The sequence below is a fragment of the Eumetopias jubatus genome, unplaced genomic scaffold (assembly GCF_037043125.1).
Source record: "Eumetopias jubatus isolate StellerSeaLion01/CBP00866 unplaced genomic scaffold, mEumJub1_p1.0 scaffold_14, whole genome shotgun sequence".
Lineage (NCBI taxonomy): Eukaryota > Metazoa > Chordata > Mammalia > Carnivora > Otariidae > Eumetopias > Eumetopias jubatus.
In genome coordinates this window covers 89,704,751-89,726,164 of record NW_028274820.1, presented here as the reverse complement: position 1 = coordinate 89,726,164, position 21,414 = coordinate 89,704,751, and the positions used below count along the sequence as shown (strand labels likewise).

General features: G+C 39.0%; 1 protein-coding gene across 3 annotated transcripts in view; it reads right to left on the bottom strand.

Annotated features, from left to right (window-relative positions):
* Positions 1-21,414, bottom strand: part of LRGUK (leucine rich repeats and guanylate kinase domain containing) — a 109,043-nt gene that overhangs the window by 71,297 nt on the left and 16,332 nt on the right. For all 3 annotated transcript variants that reach the window (XM_088018424.1, XM_088018423.1, XM_088018425.1), the window contains exons 5-6: positions 20,468-20,549; positions 3,323-3,447 (exon numbers count right to left, since the gene is read on the bottom strand). In XM_088018424.1, coding sequence (XP_087874550.1) covers positions 3,323-3,447; positions 20,468-20,549 — 207 coding nt within the window. The remainder of the gene's footprint in view (positions 1-3,322; positions 3,448-20,467; positions 20,550-21,414) is intronic.

Sequence of the window (21,414 nt, the reverse complement as noted above, 5' to 3'; positions counted from 1 at the left end):
AAGAGCAGCAGAAGAACCACCCTGCTGAACCCAGCTCAGATTGCAGAACGGCTAGCCAAAAAAATGGTTAGTGAATAATACTTCTCTGTGCACCACACTTGGGGTGGCTTGTTATTCAACAATAGATAACTGAGTTCTTCAATAATTCACACATAAGCATCTTCTCAGACAATAAGCATAAAACAAAGATTCAGAGATCCTCTTTCCCAACCCCCATGGACGCATAATAACAAATTATAGTGGCAACAATAATCTGCATTTTCTTGTGCATTTTCCAACATATAATTCCTTGGGTTTCTTAGCCTTGAAGTGTAAGAACATGCCACAGTAAAATTACACTTTTAGTTTAAGTTGGGAGTCATAAAGACAATTTTGAGGTTTCAATTAATGACATAAAACGCCCATCTTTAAACTTTTACTACTTTTAATAAGCACTTAACTGAAAAATTAAATTATAGCATGCTCTCCATCTACAATATTTTTCCTGATATATGTTTCCTGGTACATTTTAATAGCAAGAGCTCATTTTCATCCTATCTTTCATAGGATTTCACTTCAATAATGAGCAAGATTTGCAGTCATTAGTTTAATTCTGTGGCCTTTAAAAATACATTAATAGAATGTTGATAATCTGCAAAGCTGGGTGATAATACATGGGGGCTCATTAAACTATTCCCTTTTTAAAAATATATGTTTGAACAATTCCATAATCAGAAGGGAAAAATACTCATAACCCCCATTTGCCGAAGTCAAATTTCCTACTATTCAGAGTTCAAAAATGTTCTAAAAAGTGTAATAGAAAAGTAAAAGAAAAAACTGCACTAAAGTTAACATAATAGCCCTACTAATTTAACTTATTGAAATAAGACCTCAATATCCTATTTAAAATATGCCCACATATAAAATTTATATACAATACATTTCTTCCCAAAGGACTCTGAAGTGCTAGAACTATGGAAGATAGACTGTAATAAATCTTTACAGCATCTCTGATGGCTTTCAAAGTGGTAGATGCCTAAGAGTAGAGTGAGGCATAGAAACGTTTAATTAGCTAGCCTATGGTCATAAAGGAAAGCAGAGCAGTGAAATATTCAGAATCACATAATTTCTGAGTTGAAAGTCATCTAGTCAAACCCTTTATCCAATGCTGAAACACGGATACATTGCCCCTCAAAGTGGACATCCAGTTTCAGCAAGAACGGTTCTGCTTTCCTTTTTGTAAAATTGTGATCAACAGGGAAAAGGGGGCCTTTAGAGAGAAGCTATTTTCTTAAAGAGATGAAATGAGAAATATTCTTCATCTCCCCAATTTGGAAAGGAAGAAATAAATGGCTCTTACTAAGACAAAATGAATTTTACAGTGTGGAATGCATTGTCCTTACTTGTTCAAAGAAGTGGTTGACAGAATAGCCCATGAGTAAACCACATTACCTCCTTACATTTATTGTAAAAGCTGATGGTAGAGAATTAACTGGTTTGTATAGCGAATTATTCTCTTTTCTCTAAAAAAATGTAAAATGAATTATTTCAGTAGTAAAGCAGCTGGTTTTCTAATTCCACAAACTAAAACATAAAAGCATTAACTATTGAAGCAAATGTGTATCATTTTATCTTCTATATTTCATTAACATTTGTGAAAGAAACCGTTACTATTCTCAAAAACTTTAAGGGGAAATGAATGATGGCATGGTCCGTATTTTCTGATTCATCTTGGGTGATGGGGGCAGGGACTGGGAATAATCCCCCTAATTTATTTGTAGAAAAAATAAGACTTTTATGCTTTTTCTAAAAGCTGCTTGAGGTGGAACTGTCAACATGGATTGTTTAGTTATCGAAACAAACTCTTGTTTAAAGTGCTATGTGTTAATCTTCTTAATCATGAATTCAGTTCTCCTCCCTCTAAGCACACCCCCCATCTCTTTCCACATACCATGCTCCACTTAAAGTTAAAGAGAGCACCAATACAAAGAGATGTAAAGAAAAGGATAAGGTTCTAACAAGGTACCAACTGAGTAGTAGATATTGCCAGCACTCCTTTAAATTATCATAATTTTTTGAATGTGACTTTCTTTGATAATTTTTAAATTTGTCCACCAACTTTACAAATTCATTTTCTTTTACGCTTTGCTAACATGCCCCGGTGTGCAGAAAACATGAAATCTTAAGGACATTATTAGACCTCTCCACGCCCATGGTCTGTCCTTGGTACTGGAACCAGTACTTTGCCCTCACCTAACTTGCTGTAAGGAGGGGAGTCTCTTGAAAAACCACTTCAAGCTCTAAGCTCAGGGAAAGAAAAATTAACACTAGCCAACCTTCCACTATCTGTAGTTAAATAAGGCAGGAATAGTATATTATGTCAAAAATCTGCAGATAACCCCAAGATGTCATTTCAAAAAGCAGTTCAACACTCTCCTATTGGATGGTTCACATAAGAAATTAATAAGCTACCAGCCTCATGGCTTAAAATCCTCCCTGCCCACCTTGTGACAGATATAATAAAAAATAGCAAAGCCATCCAAGGGTAAGACATAGGAGAGAGGAGGAATGGAAGAAGAATCCTGAATAATCTACAAACTGTATTATCAACTTTTAAATTAGTGAGCTATACTGTTATTTCAAAAACACTGTATATATCTTTGGAACTATTATAATTCTGCTGACTTTTTAATAAATTATCTGCATGTTTATTCATAGTCACAGCACACATCATAGAGCTTAAGAAAAGTTCTCTCTATGGGAAAAAAATTTAAAAACTTCAAGTTTCTGATTGGAATTGTTCCTTTATTCTCAGCATCAATTCTGGTTTTCTAGAATGGGAAACTAGCATATATTAATATAAAAGGGCTGCCAAAGTTCAGGCCCAGAGAACATCTTATGGTTCACTTGAGAACAATAAAGGGTAAACAGCAGTAAATATTATGCTTAAATGTTATTTCATCAGTGAGACATTATGAAATGTATTTTTCATAGTTGTTAAAAGTATTCCTTTCTTTCTCAGGGTTGCCTTCCTCTGCCCCTTTACAGCAGAGGCACACTTTGGGGCAGCAGGATAAATTAGACAAAGACTCTGGAAGAATCGTAGGAAGAGGGGCACTTGGGTGGCTCAGTAATTAAGCGTCTGCCTTTGGCTCAGGTCATGATCCCAGGGTCCAGGGATCGAGCCCCACATCAGGCTCCCTGCTCAGTGGGGAGTCTGCTTCTCCCTCTCCCACTGCCTGCTGCTCCCCCTGCTTATGCTTTTGCTCTCTCTCTTTCTGTCAAATAATCAAATCTTAAAAAATGAAAAAAAAAAAAAAGAGTAACTTTTGGTTAGACTCACCAGACAAAGGATTTTGATTGGCAGCATGCCTAAGCCGTTAATTGACGTGATCTTGTTCTTGGCCAGACTCAGGTATGTTAGGCCACTACACAGCTCTAGCCCACGGATCTCCTCTATCTTGTTGCCTATGCACCATGACTATGTTTAAGGAAAATGATATGAGAAACATTTTGAAGAGGGGCGCCCAGGTGGCTCAGTCGGTTAAGCATCCGGCTCTTGATTTCCGCTCAGATCATGATCTCAGAATTACGATACTGAGCCCCACTTCAGTCTCCACACTCAGCACCGAGTCTGCTTATCCCTCTCCCTCCACCCCCTGCTTATGCACACACACTCTCTCTCTAATAAATAAAATCTTTAACAAAAAAATTTTTTTTGAAGAAAAAAATAGTCAGTGTCAGATCATCACTAGAAAAATCAGACAACGGCATTAATAAAGCACTAATACATGCCCGATACAGGATGGACACTAAATCTTGAAATATATTTTTTTCATTATAGAAGTTAATACTGGCACTGCTTAAATTTTTTTAAAGACATAGCTTTTGAGTATGCTCAGTTCACTTTGCATTCATATGTGACTCATTTAATCAGTGAGGAAAAACATTTCAGGGTGCTTTGGAAGCTGCCTCCTTGGCAGTGTTTTTCCTTGGTTCCTTAAGGGTCTTCACAAGAAACTCACAAACTTTCCCACAGGTGAGACCTCCCAATACAGGGTCACCTGTGCAAGCAACATGCACCAAGCTTTATTACCCTCAGAACCAGGGGAACAGCCAGGGAGATGTCACCTGTGGCAGATAGGTGGTAAAGAACCAATACCCTGATATAGAGAGGAACAGCCTTTTCTGTCTATATTGGTTTCTCTTCTCCCTTTAAAATAAATGAGGCCTAAACTCCATCTTCATTTCCTCATGTTGAGTTTCTAGTCATTTTAAAATTTAAATTTCTTCTGTGTTCCATCCTTACAGTCACCTAAAACTGCAGTCCCAACATCACCAATTCTATTCTCCTCTCTCTGGTCTCAATTTCTTTGGCAAATTTTTGGGATTTAATATCATTTGCCCACCACAGTTCAGTTTTCCCTCCCAAGTATTGCTTGAAGACATCATGGTTCTCTCAGCCACTTGTAATCTTCAGGGCATCCAATCAATCAGCAAGAGTTGGCATTTTTTGCTTTAAACATCTCTTTAATTATTCCCTTCCTTCCCGTTCACTCCACTGCCAACTTAATTCAGCTTTAGCACTGATGGGTACCTCTAACAACCATTTCTTCCTGCCTAAATCACCTGACACACTGTAGTCAGGTTAATTTTTTTCAAAATATTGATTGAATATCATGTTTCAATCAAAAAATTCTCACAGGACAAATTCCAAATTTCTCACTCTGGCATCTGAAGCCCCTGACTTTAAGCAAAGCCTATCTCTCCTGTTTCATCTCCATTATAACCCAGTGAGAATTCCCTAATTCTACCAGGTCAGTCTTCTCGCCAGTTCTGGAACATACCAAGAACTTTCTTACTTAGCAGTGTGTCTTGTTTTCATGTTGCTTTCCTACCCTTCCTAAACCCTGCCTATTCCTCAGGACTCAATTTCAAATTCCACTTCTTTCTTTAACATTTACATTAAATCAACTTAATTATTTCTTTTTTGAAAAATAGCCTCATATTCTTATTTCTGTCGCTCTTAATTAAGTACGTACAAATGATAGGCTGGGAGAACGTATTTGCAACAAATAGTAGATGAAGGATTACTATCTAGAATACATAAAGAATGACAATAACTTAATAGAAAGAAAGAATAAAGACCAAACCACCCAATAGAAAATGAGAAAGAACATAGGGAGAAAATTCCCAAAAGAGCAAATCCAAGTAGCTAATAAACATATTTAAAGACTCTGCTTCACCCTTAATCAGGAGAATGCAAATCAAGATGCCATTCTTCACCTATCAGTTTAGCAAGCATTTTAAAGGTTCTGCAGAACACTTTGTTTCCTATGACTAGGGCTTCATTATGCTGGAGCCAATTTGGAAGCAACTTGCCATGCTGTAATTGTAAATTTGTCACAGCAACTTCAATTCTTGATACTTACTCTGGACAGACCATTTCTTCCCCGGAGCCTTTTCTGGTCAACTTCCAACCCCCCGCCTATCTCCTTCCATTAATCATAGAATCAAAGAATTTTTAAAAGGGGATGGAAGGGATCATTAAGGATCACAAAAAATAGGTATTTTGCCTCATAATTCTTTGTAGTTCTCCTAACTCCACGAGTTACTCATTATGTGACTTAACTTCTCTCTGTTCAGATTTTTCACTGGTAAAGTGGGAATAACAAACAACAGGTTGTCATGAAAACTGAAAGTCTGATCATGGAAAAAATCTTCGGAATGAGGTTCACAAGCCATAAAGTTCCTCGCAATTATAAGGCAGTTATCATTAACACATTACAAGCACGTGAGGTCAAGGAATCACAACCTCTACCTGTCGGCCAACAGCACAAAATGGAAGATTGAAGGCCAGCATCTATTCCGAAAAGACGTAGGCCAGAGAAAGAGGTAAATTAGGAAACTAGAAGCAATGAGGAGAAAATGTTGCCAAATGAACCAGACATTCCTAATTTTTCTTCATTGGTTCCAGATGTGACCCTTGGGCTGAAGCATAGTTTCACTGGTCATCAAATATGCATTTTCGAATGTACTTTCATAAAGCTTCCTGCCAGAAGAGCTTTACAAAGAAACATTTAGGTTCACAAACGCCACACTCTTTCTGCTTCTGTTTCCCCTGGGCTGTTTAAATAATCATTCTCGAACGAGAATGAAGACAAGATCTTTGCAGATACGGATTGTAACAAGGGATGTGAAATGTGGGAAACGGAGATTAAATTTTCACAGAGCTATAGATGAAATGAAATGTCCTTGGAGTGGCAATCTTTGGCAAGAAAAATTAGGCAAGGAAAACTTCAAATGGCCGTCTGTCTCAAGTTAGCAGAGGATGCAATAATCTTTAAGTCCTATGTTGGGGCATTAGTGTCCTGATAGGTCTGCTCCAACCAAAATGAAGATACTCTACAGGGAAGAGTAAAACAAATGCTTGTGGGCCCTGAGTCAGGAAGCCCTTGCATGGGAAGGGAGCAAGGATCAGAAAACGAGGAAATAGGAATCCTGAAACTATCAAGAGCTAGTGGGAAGTGAAAAGGCAAGCTTGTTTATTGTGTATGCAGTAATTTTCCAAGACATCCAAGGCTAACCCCAGTTCTCTCGGTACATCTGGCTCACTCTCCTGCTTTGACTAATACGGCAAGTCAGGTTTCATGAAATCAGCCTCGCAAGAGCCCAAAGGAAGAAGAATACAGAGGGCTCACTGCAATGGTAGTCCTGGCTTCTGCAGCTACCTCTGCAGTCTCTCACAGCACTGGGGGCAAAGGCTTGAGGAACGGACTGCACATCTCGGCTGAGATATAAGTTCATTTCAGAAAAACTGTTTATTTCCCAACTCTTCACTCCTCCTTAAATTTTGAGGGATTTCAATGATTATAAATTAATCGGGTTCTTGAGTGAAGAGTACTTTTTACAGTGGCCCAACACCTCCCTCCCACCCCCCCACCCCCCAGCCACAGCCTGCCTCCATACTCCCAAGGTCACATCATCTGTGACCATGAGTACTGATAATGGTCAATATGCAGGACTGGGCCATACAGAGCCCTGAGTTCGCAGCTCGCTTTTGGGAATACCTTTATCTCCCTCATCTCGCATTTTCTTATTTTAAGAACCTGCATGAAATGTTACTTGTCCTTCCTCTGAACGTTATTCTTTTGCATTCTTTCATATAGGTCGTGGGACTTTCCAATAGAAGAAATAGAATCTGATAAGTCACTAAGCTATTACAATGAATTAGCTTACTGGGTTAACCCTCTTAGGTACGTTTTAATTTTCAAAATGCGGCTATCAGAAGAAGGAGACAAAGAACTCAAAATCATCATACTGCATTCCAGCTCTAAAGTTTTACATTTCTGTGAATAAATCTTTTATGGTGGAATTTTAGATCCTCAGAAACTGAGTGAAGGAACCCAAAGGCACATAAGCATAACTTTACAGTGAGGGAAAAGCCCCACAACATATTTTTACATTTTGGTGATGCTGTCAGCAGTTTGCAGACCTTGACATGAATTATTCACTAGTTCGGTTTTCGCTCTTATTCATTTGTCTACAATCATAAAATATGGTTCGGGTGTTATAGAAAACAGTTACTGAGAAATAAGCAGGAAATCCATCACAATTCTCTTAGTAGAGAGAACCGCAATGATAGCTTTAATCAAAACCAATCCTGAAAGATCTATATCACCTTACCAGTGAAAAATGTTCTTCACTATGGGAGTGAATCTCTAAGAAATGAAACACACATACACTTTAAATGGCTAGGTGATAAAAGTAGTAATTACTCAATGAATTGCAGCATGGGGAAAACAATGGAATTTAGAGGACTAATCTCAGTTCAACCAATGACCAAATGATCTTGGACAAGTTACGGAGCCTCCCTGGGTCCTAAGCTCCTCTTCCATAAAAGAACAGTTAGTAGATAATCTCTAAAGTCCAGTCTGGATATTAAAATTCTGTGAATCACTTTTTAAAAACTCCATGATTCTATAATCATAAAACAAATTCCAATGAACAATCAATCTGTCAATATTTACAGGTAAAGAATACACAGAATTCCTTCTTAAGAAATACACTGACTTATCCTTGACAAAGTTTATCAGCTTGTGATTTAGGATGATTATCAATTAATCAGTTATCCACATATGGAACGACAAAATAGCATAAGATAAACCAAAAACTTGATTTCTTATAGTCAGCCAGTCCATTTTGAGGCACTAAACTACAATCACAATGTCAGCATCACCAGGTTGATTAACTGATTTGTGTTTATTTTAAAGGAGTGCTTTTTAGTGTTGATAATTACAATTTTATTTAATTATATTTTAAACAAAAGTGCACTTGTTTCCCTCAAATAGAAAAGACATACGCCCACTAAGGAAAACTTGAACAAATATAAAAAGCACAAAAAAGATAACCACCAAACCCCTAAAAAGGACACATGGAATGGCATCAGATTAGGAAAGGATCCCCAGCAAGGTACAACAGAGAAGACCGGCTAGCTTAAAGCTGGGGATCTTCAAGGGCACTTCTCAGACCAGCAATATCGGCATCACACGGGAGCTTGTTTAAAATGCAAATTCTCAGGTCCCACCCCAGACCTACTCCACCAGAAGTTCTGAGGGTGGAGGCCAGTAAGAGGTGTTTTAACAAACCCTCCAGGGGATTCTGATACAAGCTCGTTTGAAGCTTGGTAAATAACTATTTTCAAAGAAATCAGTAGTTTTCAGATTTAAAACATTTTTAATGGACACAGATACACCATTTGCCCATACACGGCCTACGTATGCTTATTTTTAAAAATCTAATGAACACTCTTGAAATGGCCCCCGCCTCCAGCCCAAGAAGAATGTGAGCAGTAACTAACGTCTACCTCTGCATGCCCCTCCAGGTGCATCCAATGTGCCCCTCTCGGAGATGACCACTATGCTGAATTGTCCACTTCCTCTTCCTTTTCCCCTTTGGTTTGATACTAAAATTATATTTAGTTTTATTAAGATGCATCCCTACTGCTGCATGGAGATATATTTCACTCATTTTCACTACTGTATGATACGCTATTATAACGTAGTTTGTACTTTCTCTTATCAATGAGCATATGGGCTATTTCAATTTTTGCTATGACAAGCAGTGTTGCTATGAGCATTCTTATACAAGCCTCCAGATACACGTATGCTAAACTTCCCATACGTGGGAATGAAGTGCTAGGCCACAGGAATTTGGATGTTCAACTTTATAAAAGAACATAAAATTGCTCTCCAAAGTGGTTGAACTAATTTCACACCCAAAGGAAGAAAAAAAGACATTCTCTTGACCTACATGTTCTCCAACACTTGGTATTTTTGGATTTCTTAAATTTTGTCAATTGAATGGATGTAATACAGATCTCATGTGGTCTAGGGTTGCATTTCTCCGAATACAAATGAGGCTGACATCTAGTCATATGTTCATTAGCCTTATCTGACTAATTTTCTGTAAAACCTTTTTTTTTCAATGTACCTAAGGTTTTTATTTTTTTCTTTAAATTTTTTATTGTTATGTTAATCACCATACATTACATCATCAGTTTTTGATTGTAAAACTCTTTTTATACATCTCCCATTTTCCTGTCTGGGAACATGGAATATATTTCTCTTTAGTTAGGTCTTTAACGCTCTTTGATAAAGTTTCATTATATTCCTCCCACAGGCCTCATTCATTGTTAATAAGATTCATTTTTATTGCTCTTGTAAATGGGGTCTCTGTTTTAAGTTGTGTTTTCTAATTGCTTGTTCATGATGTAGAAAAATGCAATGGATTTCTGTTTATTGAAGTCATATCCAACTACTTTGTTGAACTCTCAAAACTATCATTTCTAGTAGTTTATTGCAAGTTATTTTTGATATTCTCTATGGACAATGATATCATTTGCAAAAAAAATGACATTTATCTTTTCCCTTCAATCTTTACAGTTTCAATTTTTTTTTCTCATTTTATAGTGCTGGCTAAAACCTCCAAAACAATGATGAATACAAGGGGCAACGGTAGAGATCTTTGTCTTGTTCCCAATTTTAAAGAATGCTTAGAACATGTCCTCAATTAGGATAAAGCCTGCTTCAAATATTTTTATAGATCTTATCAAGTTGAGAAAATTCCTTATTACTAGCTTACTAATAGTTTTTATTGTAAATTAGATTTTATTAAATTCTATCTATTGCATTTCTAAACCTACTGATTATATGGTTTATTCCTCTTAATCTGTTAACATAATGACATGTATTGACTTTCTAATATTAAACTATCCTTACATTCATGAGATAAACCAAACTTGGGTCATGGCATATTATCTTTTTTCAAACACTATTAGATTCAGTTTGCCAATACTGGTTTAGGATTTTTACATCTAGATCAAGAGTGAAATGAGTCTGTCATTTTCCTTTCTCTTATTGTTCCTTATATGCTTTTGGATAGCAAAGTAATCTCATTAGAATGGATTGTGAATATGCCTTCTATTCTTAATCTTTGAAAGAATTTGTTCATTATTGGAAGATCTGTTCTTAAAAGTTTGGATCTGGTGGGGTTTTTTTTTATACGAGTATGTTAATTTAATTAACTTTATAAGAACTGCATTTATAATTACAGGACTACTCAGGGTTTCTATTTCCAAAGCAGCATTTTGGTGCATTTTTTTTTCTGTTTTTTTTTTTTTTAAGATTTTATTTATTTGAGAGAGAGAATGAGATAGAGAGAGAGAGAGAGAGAGAGAGAGCATGAGAGGGGGGAGAGTCCGAGGGAGCAGCAGACTCACTGCTGAGCAGGGAGCCCAATGCAGGACTCGATCCCTGGACTCCAGGATCATGACCTGAGCCGAAGGCAGTCGCTTAACCAACTGAGCCACCCAGGCGCCCTTGGTGCATATTTTTCTAGGAATTTATTCATTTCATCTAAGTTTTCAAATGTACTGGCATAAAAATTTTGTTTAAAAATTTTTTTTATTGCAAAGCTTTTAAGTCTTTTCAAAAATCTAATCTAATAACATAATTATACACAGTATGTGTGATACTCTTGAACAGAGCAAGTGGCATATTCAGTACTGTTTAAAAACCAGCCCACTATGTTTTCAAAATGGTAAGCTAAGAAGTTTACTTCATTAAGAGTTTATGAGGGGGAGGGGTGCCTGGGTGGCTCAGTCAGTTAAGCGTCTGCCTTTGGGACAGGACATGATCCCAGGGTCCTGGGATCGAGCCCCGCATTGGGCTCCCTGGCCGGTGGGGCATCTGCTTCTCCCTCTCCCTCTGCCCCTCCCCTGGCTTGTGCTGTCAAATAAGTAAATAAAATCTTTAAAAAAAAAGAGTTTATGAAGGGTAACTTGTTTTGGCTACTGTGTTTACATTTTAAAAAACACAGATGAGGAATGCTGCCATGTTACCTTTTAATTATGGGTCCATGTTCTGAATTTCAGTTGGTTCTGATGTAATGATGACAGCTTTTTATACTTTGGAGAGAAGATAGAATTGCTACCTCTAAAGTCAGGTTAAAAAAAAAAAAAGTAGGGGGGCGGAGCAAGATGGCAGAGGAGTAGGAGACCTAGATTTCGTCTGGTCGCAGGAATTCAGCTGAATAGGGATCAAACCATTCTGAACACTTACGAACTGAACAGGAGATCGAAGAGGAGAGTAGCAACAACTCTCTGAACAGAGAAGCGACCACTTACTGGAAGGTAGGATGTGCGGAGAAGTGAATCCGAGGTGATATTCGGGAGGATAGACGGAGGGGGAGGGGGCCTCCTTCCGTCGCTTCTGGCAAGTGATAGAGCCGCAGAGCACAAAATCGGAACTTTTAGAAGTTGGCTCTGCTGAGGGGCGTCGCTGCAGTGGCTAAGCGTGGGGTGGAATCCTCCCGGGACAGTGTGGTCTCAGGACCCTTGGGGTCACAGAAAGGCCGGGGGTGCCTGAACGTGGCAGAGCTCCCAAGTATCGGAGCGGGGAAGCCGGCTGCAGAGACAGAGCCGAGGTGCCGGCTCTCAGCTCGGGGTTGCCATAAACTGTGATCTGCGGCCCAGTCGGGCCACTGCTCCTCCAGCAGGGACCCAGCAAGCGGCAGAGCCGGGGAGACTCCCCTTTCTCCCCCGGGAGGAGCGGCACGGGAACACACCGCAGGGATCTGCTGGGTTTGGAGACTCCGCACGGGGTCGGGTTCCAGAGATACAAACGCTTGGTCACAGGCCCGGTGAGCACGGAGTGCGGCCGGAGACCAGGGAGACAGGAGTGACTACTTTTCTCTGGGGGCGCACTGAGGAGTGGGGCCCCGAGTTCTCAGCTCCTCCGGGTGGAGATTGGGAGGCCACCATTTTCGCCCTGGTCCTCCAAAGCTGTACCGAGAGCTTGCAGGGAACAAAAGCTCCTGAGAGCAAACCCGAGCACCTTGCTTAGCCCGGACTGACAAGGGCAGGGCAATTCAGCCTCCGGCAAAGACATCTGGAAACCACGGCAACAGGCCCCTCCCCCAGAAGATCAGCACGAACAGCCAGCAAGCCAAGACCAAGTTTACCGATCAAGGAGAACGGGAGAACTCCAGCGCTAGGGGAAATACTGCACATAGAATTCATGGCTTTTTTTTTTACCATGATTCATTAGTTCATCAAAGTTAATTTTTTTTAGCTTTTTTTTAATTTTTCTTTTTCCCTTTTTCAACCAACATCTTATCAATCCCTTTTAAAAAAAAAAAAACATTTTTTATTTTTCATTTTTAGAGTCATATTTTATCCCTTCATAGTAGTTACCCTTATTTTTGGCATATATATATATATAAGTTGTTCTCTCTTTAAAATTTTGAGATACAGTTTCTTCTAACAGATCAAAATATACCCTAAATCACTAGTGTATGGCTGTTCTAGTCTCCTGCCTGATCACATTCTCTCCCTTTTTTCTTTTCTTTTTTTTTTAAATCTTCTTCTTTCTTTTTTCAAACAACTTATCAATTCCTTTTATAAAATCTTTTATAATTTTCATCTTTACAGTCATCTTCCATCCCTTCACTGTATCAACCCTCATTTTGTACATAAATATGTCTTTCTTCCTTTAAAATTTTAGGGGGCACTTTTTTCTAACAGACCAAAATATGCCCAAAATCTAGTGTGTGGCACTGATCTATGAACTAGCCTGATCATATTTGATCATATTCTGCTTTTTTTGTATTGTTCTGTTTTTGTTTTTATCTTTTTTTTCTTTTTTTTCTCTTTCTTTTTTCTTTCTTTCCCTTTCTTTTCCCCTGGTTTCAGGTCTTTTCTGATTTGTATACAGTATATTTGCTGGGGACGTTGTTAACCTGTTAGCATTTTGTTCTCTCATTCATCTAGTCTCCTCTGGACAAAATGACAAGACGAAAAAAATCACCTCAGCAAAAAGAACAAGAGGTAGTACCGTCAGCCAGGGACCTACTCAATACGGACATTAGTATGATGTCAGACCTAGAGTTCAGAATCATGACTTTAAAGATACTAGCTGGGCTTGAAAAAAGCGTGGAAGTTATTAGAGAAACTCTTTCTGGAGAAATAAAAGAACTAAAATCTAACCAAGTCGAAATGAGAAAGGCTATTGATGAGGTGCAATCAAAAATGGGGGCACTAACTGCTGGGATAAATGAGGCAGAAAAGAGAATCAGTGATATAGAAGACCAAATGATGGAAAATAAAGAGGCTGAGAAAAAGAGAGAGAAACAACTACAGGATCACGAGGCCAGAATTCGAGAGATAAGCGATACAATAAGATGAAACAACATTAGAATAATTGGGATCCCAGAAGAAGAAGAAAGAGAGAGAGGGGCAGAAGGTATATTGGAGCAAATAATAGCAGAGCACTTCCCTAATGTGAGGAAGGAAGCAGGCATCAAAATCCAGGAGGCACAGAGAACCCCTCTCAAAATCAATAATAATAGGTCAACACCCCGACATCTAATAGTAAAACTATGAGTCTCAGAGACAAAGAGAAAATCCTGAAAGCAGGTCGGGAGAAGAGATATGTAACCTACAATGGTAGAAATATTAGATTGGTGGGCGCCTGGGTGGCTCAGTTGGTTAAGCGACTGCCTTCGGCTCAGGTCATGATCCTGGGGTCCCGGGATCGAGTCCCGCATTGTGCTCCCTGCTCGGCAGGGAGTCTGCTTCTCCCTCTGACCCTCTTCCCTCTCGTGCTCTCTCTCTCTCATTCTCTCTCTCTCTCTCTCAAATAAATAAATAAAATCTTTAAAAAAAAAAAAAAGAAATATTAGATTGGCAACAGACCTATCCACAGAGACCTGGCAGGCCAGAAAGGACTGGCAAGATATCTTCAGAGCACTAAACGAGAAAAATATGCAGCCAAGAATACTATATCCAGCTTGGCTGTCATTGAAAATAGAAGGAGAGATAAAAAGCTTCCAGAACAAACAAAAACTAAAGGAATTTGCAAACACGAAACCAGCCCTCCAAGAAATATTGAAAGGGGTCCTCTAAGCAAAGAGAGAGCCTAAAAGCAGCATAGATCAGAAAGGAACACAGACAATATACAGTAACAGTCACCTTACAGGCAATACAATGGCACTAAATTCATACCTTTTAATAGTTACCCTGAATGTAAATGGGCTAAATGCCCCAATCAAAAGACACAGGCTATCAGATTGGATTAAAAAACAAGACCCATCGATATGCTGTCTGCAAGAGACTCATTTTAGACCCAAAGACACCCCCAGATTAAAAGTTGGGGTGGAAAACCATGTACCATGCTAATGGACACCAAAAGAAAGCAGGGGTGGCAATCCTTATAGCAGACAAATTAGATTTTAAATCAAAGACGGTAATAAGAGATGAGGAAGGACATATACCCTACTTAAAGGGTCTATCCAACAAGAAGATCTAACAATTGTAAATATCTATGCCCCTAACATGGGAGCAGCCGATTATATAAGGCAATTAATAACAAAAGCGAAGAAACACATTGACAACAATACAATAATAGTGGGGGACTTTATCACCCCCCTGACTGAAATGGACAGATCATCTAAGCAAAAGATCAACAAGGAAATAAAGACTTTAAATGACACACTGGACCAAATGGACTTCACAGACATATTCAGAACATTCCATCCCAAAGCAACGGAATACACATTCTTCTCTAGTGCTCATGGAACATTCTCCAGAATAGATCACATCCTAGGTCACAAATCAGGTCTCAACCGGTACCAAAAGATTGGGATTATTCCCTGCATATTTTCAGACCACAATGCTTTGAAACTAGAACACAATCACAAGAGGAAAGTCGGAAAGAACTCAAATACATGGAGGCTAAAGAGCATCCTACTAAAGAATGAAGGGGTCAACCAGGAAATTAAAGAAGAATTAAAAAAATTCACAGAAACCAATGAAAATGAAAACACAACTGTTCAAAATCTTTGGGATACAGCAAAGGCAGTCCTGAGAGGAAAGTATATAGCAATACAAGCCTTTCTCAAGAAACAAGAAAGGTCTCAAATACACAACCTAACCCTACACCTAAAGGAGCTGGAGAAAGAACAGCAAATAAAGCCTAAAGCCAGCAGGAGAAGAGAAATCATAAAGATCAGAGCAGAAATCAATGAACTAGAAACCAAAAGAACAGTAGAACAGATCAACGAAACTAGGAGCTGGTTCTTTGAAAGAATTAACGAGATTGATAAACCCCTGGCCAGACTGATCAAAAAGAAAAGAGAAATGACCCAAATCAACAAAATCATGAATGAAAGAGGAGAGATCACAACCAACACCAAAGAAATACAAACAATTATAAGAACATATTATGAGCAACTCTATGCCAGCAAATTAGATAACCTGGAAGAAATGGATGCATTCCTAGAGATGTATCAACTACCAAAATTGAACCAGGAAGAAATAGAAAACCTGAACAGACCTATAGGCACTAAGGAAATTGAAGGAGTCATCAAAAATCTCCCAACAAACAAAAGCCCAGGGCCAGATGACTTCCCAGGGGAATTCTATCAGACATTTAAAGAAGAATTAATACCTATTCTCCTGAAACTGTTCCAAAAAATAGAAATGGAAGGAAAACTTCCAAACTCATTTTATGAGGCCACCATTACCTTGACCCCAAATCCAGACAAAGACCCCATCAAAAAGGAGAATTACAGACCAATATCTTTGATGAACATGGATGCAAAAATTCTCACCAAAATACTAGCCAATAGGATCCAATAGTACATTAAAAGGATTATTCACCACGACCAAGTGGGATTTATCCCTGGGCTTCAAGGATGGTTCAACATCCACAAATCAATCAACGTGATACAATACAGTAACAAAAGAAAGAACGAGAATCATATGATCCTCTCCATAGATGCAGAAAACGCATTTGACAAAGTACAACATCCTTTCTTGATCAAAACTCTTCAGAGTATAGGGATAGTGCATACCTCAATATCATAAAAGCCATCTATGAAAAACCTACAGCAAATATCATTCTCAATGGGGAAAAGCTGAGAGCTTTTCCCCTACGGTCAGGAACGCGGCAGGGATGTCCACTCTCACCAGTGCTATTCAACATAGTATTAGAAGTCCTAGCCACAGCAATCAGACAAGAAAAAGAAATCAAAGGCATCCAAATCGGCAAAGAGGAAGTCAAACTCTCACTCTTTGCAGATGATATGATACTGTATGTGGAAAACCCAAAAGACTCCACCTCAAAATGGCTAGAACCCATAAAGGAATTCAGTAAAGTAGCAGGATATAAAATCAATGCACAGAAATCAGTGGCATTCCTATGCACCAACAACAAGACAGAAGAGAGACAAATCAAGGAGTCGATCCCATTTACAATTGCACCCAAAACCATAAGATACCTAGGAATAAATTTAACCAAAGAGGCAAAGGATCTGTACTCAGAAAACTATAAAATACTCATGAAAGAAATTGAAGAAGACAAAAAGAAATGGAAAAACGTTCCATGCTCATGGATTGGGAGAACCAACATTGGGAAGATGTCAATGCTACCTAGAGCAATCTACACATTCAATGCAATCCCCATCAAAATACCATCCACTTTTTTCAAAGAAATGGAACAAAGAATCCTAAAATTTGTATGGAACCAGAAGAGACCCCGAATAGCCAGAGGAATCTTGAAAAAGAAAAGCAAAGCTGGCGGCATCACAATTCCGGACTTCCAGCTCTATTACAAAGCTGTCATCATCAAGACAGTATGGTACTGGCACAAAAACAGACACATCGATCAATGGAACAGAATCGAGAGCCCAGAAATGGACCCTCAACTCTATGGTCAACTTAATCTTTGACAAAGCAGGAAAGAATGTCCAATGGCAAAAAGACAGTCTCTTCAATAAATGGTGTTGGGAAAATTGGACAGCCACATGCAGAAGAATGAAACTGGACCATTTCCTTACACCACACACAAAAATAGACTCCAAATGATTGAAGGATCTAAACGTGAGACAGGAGTCCATCAAAATCCTAAAGGAGAACACAGGTAGCAACCTCTTCGACCTCAGCCGCAGCAACTTCTTCCTAGAAACATCGCCAAAGGCAAGGGAAGCAAGGGCAAAAATGAACTATTGGGATTTCATCACGATAAAAAGCTTTTGCACAGCAAAAGAAATGGTCCACAAAACCAAAAGACAACCGACAGAATGGGAGAAAATATTTGCAAATGACATATCAGATAAAGGGCTAGTATCCAAAATCTATAAAGAACTTATCAAACTCAACACCCAAAGAATAATCCAATCAAGAAATGGGCAGAAGACATGAACAGACATTTTTCCAAAGAAGACATTCAAATGGCCAACAGACACATGAAAAAGTGCTCAACATCACTCGGCATCAGGGAAATCCAAATCAAAACCTCAATGAGATACCACGTCACACCAGTCAGAATGGCTAAAATTAACAAGTCAGGAAACGACAGATGTTGGCGGGGATGTGGAGAAAGGGGAACCCTCCTACACTGTCGGTGGGAATGCAAGCGGGTGCAACCCTTCTGGAAAACAGTATGGAGGTTCCTCAAAGAGTTGAAAATAGAGCTACCATATGACCCAACAATTGCACTACTGGGTATTTACCACAAAGATACAAAGGTAGGGATCCGAAGGGGTATGTGCACCCCAATGTTTATAGCAGCAATGTCCACAATAGCCAAACTGTGGAAAGAGCCAAGATGTCCATCGACAGATGAATGGATAAAGAATATGTGGTATATATACACCATAGAATATTATGCAGCCATCAAAAGGAATGAGATCTTGCCATTTGCAACGACGTGGATGGAACTGGAGGGTGTTATGCTGAGTGAAAGTCAATCAGAGAAAGACATGTATCATATGACCTCACTGATATGAGGAATTCTTAATCTCAGGAAACAAAATGAGTGTTGCTGGAGTGGTGGGGGGTGGGAGGGATAGGGTGGCTGGGTAATAAACATTGGGGAGGGTATGTGCTATGGTGAGTGCTGTGACTTGTGCAAGACTGTTGAATCACAGATCTGTACTTCTGAAACAAATAATGCAACATATGTTAAGAAAAAAGAAAAAGAAGATGATAGCAGGAGGGGAAGAATGAAGGGGAGTTAAGTCAGAGGGGGAGACGAACCATGAGAGACGATGGACTCTGAAAAACAAACTGAGGGTTCTAGAGGGGAGGAGGGTAGGGGGATGGGTTAGCCTGGTGATGGGTATTAAAGAGGGCACATTCTGCACGGAGCACTGGGTGTTATGCACAAACAATGAATCATGGAACACTACATCAAAAACTAATGATGTAATATACGGTGATTAACATAACAAAAAAAATTTAAAAAAAAAAGTAAAACCCTAATTCCTTTCCTCATGATATTTGACATTTACAGAGTCATAACAGTTTCTTACACGGAAAAAATAAATTTATATAGAACTTAAGTCTTCCACGACAGAAATGTTTTAAACTGCACCCTCTGTCCTGAGTCCAAAATCCTGTGGAGTTGTTTTCACTGGTGGTCCCATGCTACACACAGAAGAGTATTTTTCTGGGAGACAGAGCCCAGACTGCCACATGACCGCCCTCATTCAGGGTACCCTGAAGATTAGATGGCGCTCTGGATGCTCATTCCTCCCTTCTGGCTGGTAGGAGTCTTGGGCGCAGCTGACTTCTAGACCAGTGCTTCTTGAGCTTTACCGTGTACTCCCATCACCTGGGGGTCTTGTTAAAAATGCAGGTTCTCATTTCAGGGGTCTGGGGTAGAGTCCCAGAGCCTGCATTTCTAAGAAGTTCCAGGCAATGCTAATGCTGATGCCATTAATCTTCCCTGAGCAGTGTTCTTCTAGGTGGTCTGAGTGGATTTCTGAGTCAGGTGGCTTCTGGGCAGTCAGCCTCTACCTCCTTGCAAATTCAGTATGTATGACTATCAAGCATGAAGTGAAAAGTTCTATGGACAGGTGCTGGGCTAACGTGTACTACTTTAGTTTGCCATCAGAGCATTTAATTTTGATCATTTTCTCATTAGGATACATTTAGAACTTGCTCACTTCAAGAGCACCAGCTAAGTGTCCACTATTGGTGCATTTTCACACACCGGTTCTAAAAAGCGTGGCGCTATGTTCTAAATTTCTCATCATATATGAAAAAGGTTTTTTCCCAACAAAATACATCTTCAAGACAATATACCTTCTGTTCTCCCCACATCTCAGTCTCATTACAAGTGTAGTGTTCTAACTGCTGCCCTGTCCCTGGAATGAGGCACCCAAGGGCAATCAATTCATTCCCCACTCTGCCTTGAAAAATCCTCAGGTGGGCAGAGAGATACTGAGAAAGAGAAGATGCTGCTCCCTTATCACCCAGCAAACATCAGTCTCTGGTGTAAAGAGACTCAAGCTCATTAAACTCACAGATCCCTAATTAACCCTTTAGGCTTTCGAAGTTGGAGTGTGTGTACTTCAAGGTAGATGCTCTGCATGGGAGCCTGACTCATGCAGTAGATATGTTCCTGAAGTTGGTTCCTCATCAAAAGGGGCTGGTTTTGCTTTTTTTAAAAAATGAAAGTACATTTTAAACATGCCAGAGAAGCCTGCTATTTAAAGGGAGATTACTATAAAATCTTTTGTAAAATAAAAAAAAAAATCACTTATTTTCCTTTTGGTTATATCTGGATTTCCAGAGACTGACTTTATGTAAAATAGGGCACAAGTTTAAGTAAATTTGAAGAAGAGAGCCAATTAAAACAGAACTTATCTGGTTCCAGAATTAAAAATAAGCCTATGTTTATCAGAATGACTGTCTTATGTTGCTTTTTCAGGTGTAAGATGCTCTTGGCAAGCTCTGACTTACAATCTTACTCCTTGGTAAATAAAATATCTTTCTTCATTTTGTGAATATCAATTCTTAGTCATTCAAATGAGTCACACATCTTCAGTAAATTGCTGATCTGGTACCACTCCAAGTCATCCAAGTACACAGTTATTAACAGGCCTATTACCCAAATTTCCCCTTTATTCATTCAAAGGATACTGTCCAAAATTAGCTTAGTGAGAGCCTGGTATGCCGACAAATCACACATTTCAGAAATTTGATTGTAGGAAAAATCCACCTTCTGATGAGAAAAAGAGAACAATATGTCAAAGTTTATTTTTCATCTGCTTAACTACCATAATTCCTCACAGAAGAAGGTCTTTCTGGCTGTGGGGTTAGAAGTCATTACTGAAAATACGCCAAGGCTAACATAGCCACCCATATCTAATCCTGTTCTGTCTGGACCCTTGTCTGTTCAGTCTGAGGGAGATGGGGGAGGAGGCTCCTGCCCTGCAGCTGGTGTGGACACCCCCACCCCCTAAATGCTTTCCATTCCTACTCTTTCTCTCTCTCCATTTCCAGCAATCACTTCAGACTTTGTTCATCTTCCCGCAGAATTCACCTCAATTCTGCTTTTACCACCATTTCCTTTATTTTCTCTACTGTCCTACAAGCGGCATTCACTTAGTTTCCGTGCTTATCTTTTCTCTGGCTTTTCTCCTCTCTCTCAATATATTCTCCTGTGTCACCTCCAAAGTGCCAGAAAAATCTTTTTTATTCATCCCTCAGGCTACATCTCATCCACTTAACACCCTTTCTCAAAACAGACTATTTTAGGAAAGCCTTTCCAGCAACAACAGTTGTTCTTACTCAAAAATAGGAGACTAAAGAAAATCAACATTAAATAACTTTAAATATTCACCCACAAGCAAAAGATAAACAAAAAGGATTAAAAAAAAACCTTTAAAACGCTGCATTGATAACTTGCTGGGCACATATAATAATTTTCTGGAAAACTATCAAACAATGATCTAATGAGCACTATTCTTATCTTCTTGTGCCCTTTAAAACAGTGATTCCACCCCCAAAAATGTACTAAGAATATTTTATCAATGTATTAAATACTAAAAACTTTAAATACTGAAGAGAAGAAAACGGATTAAGTT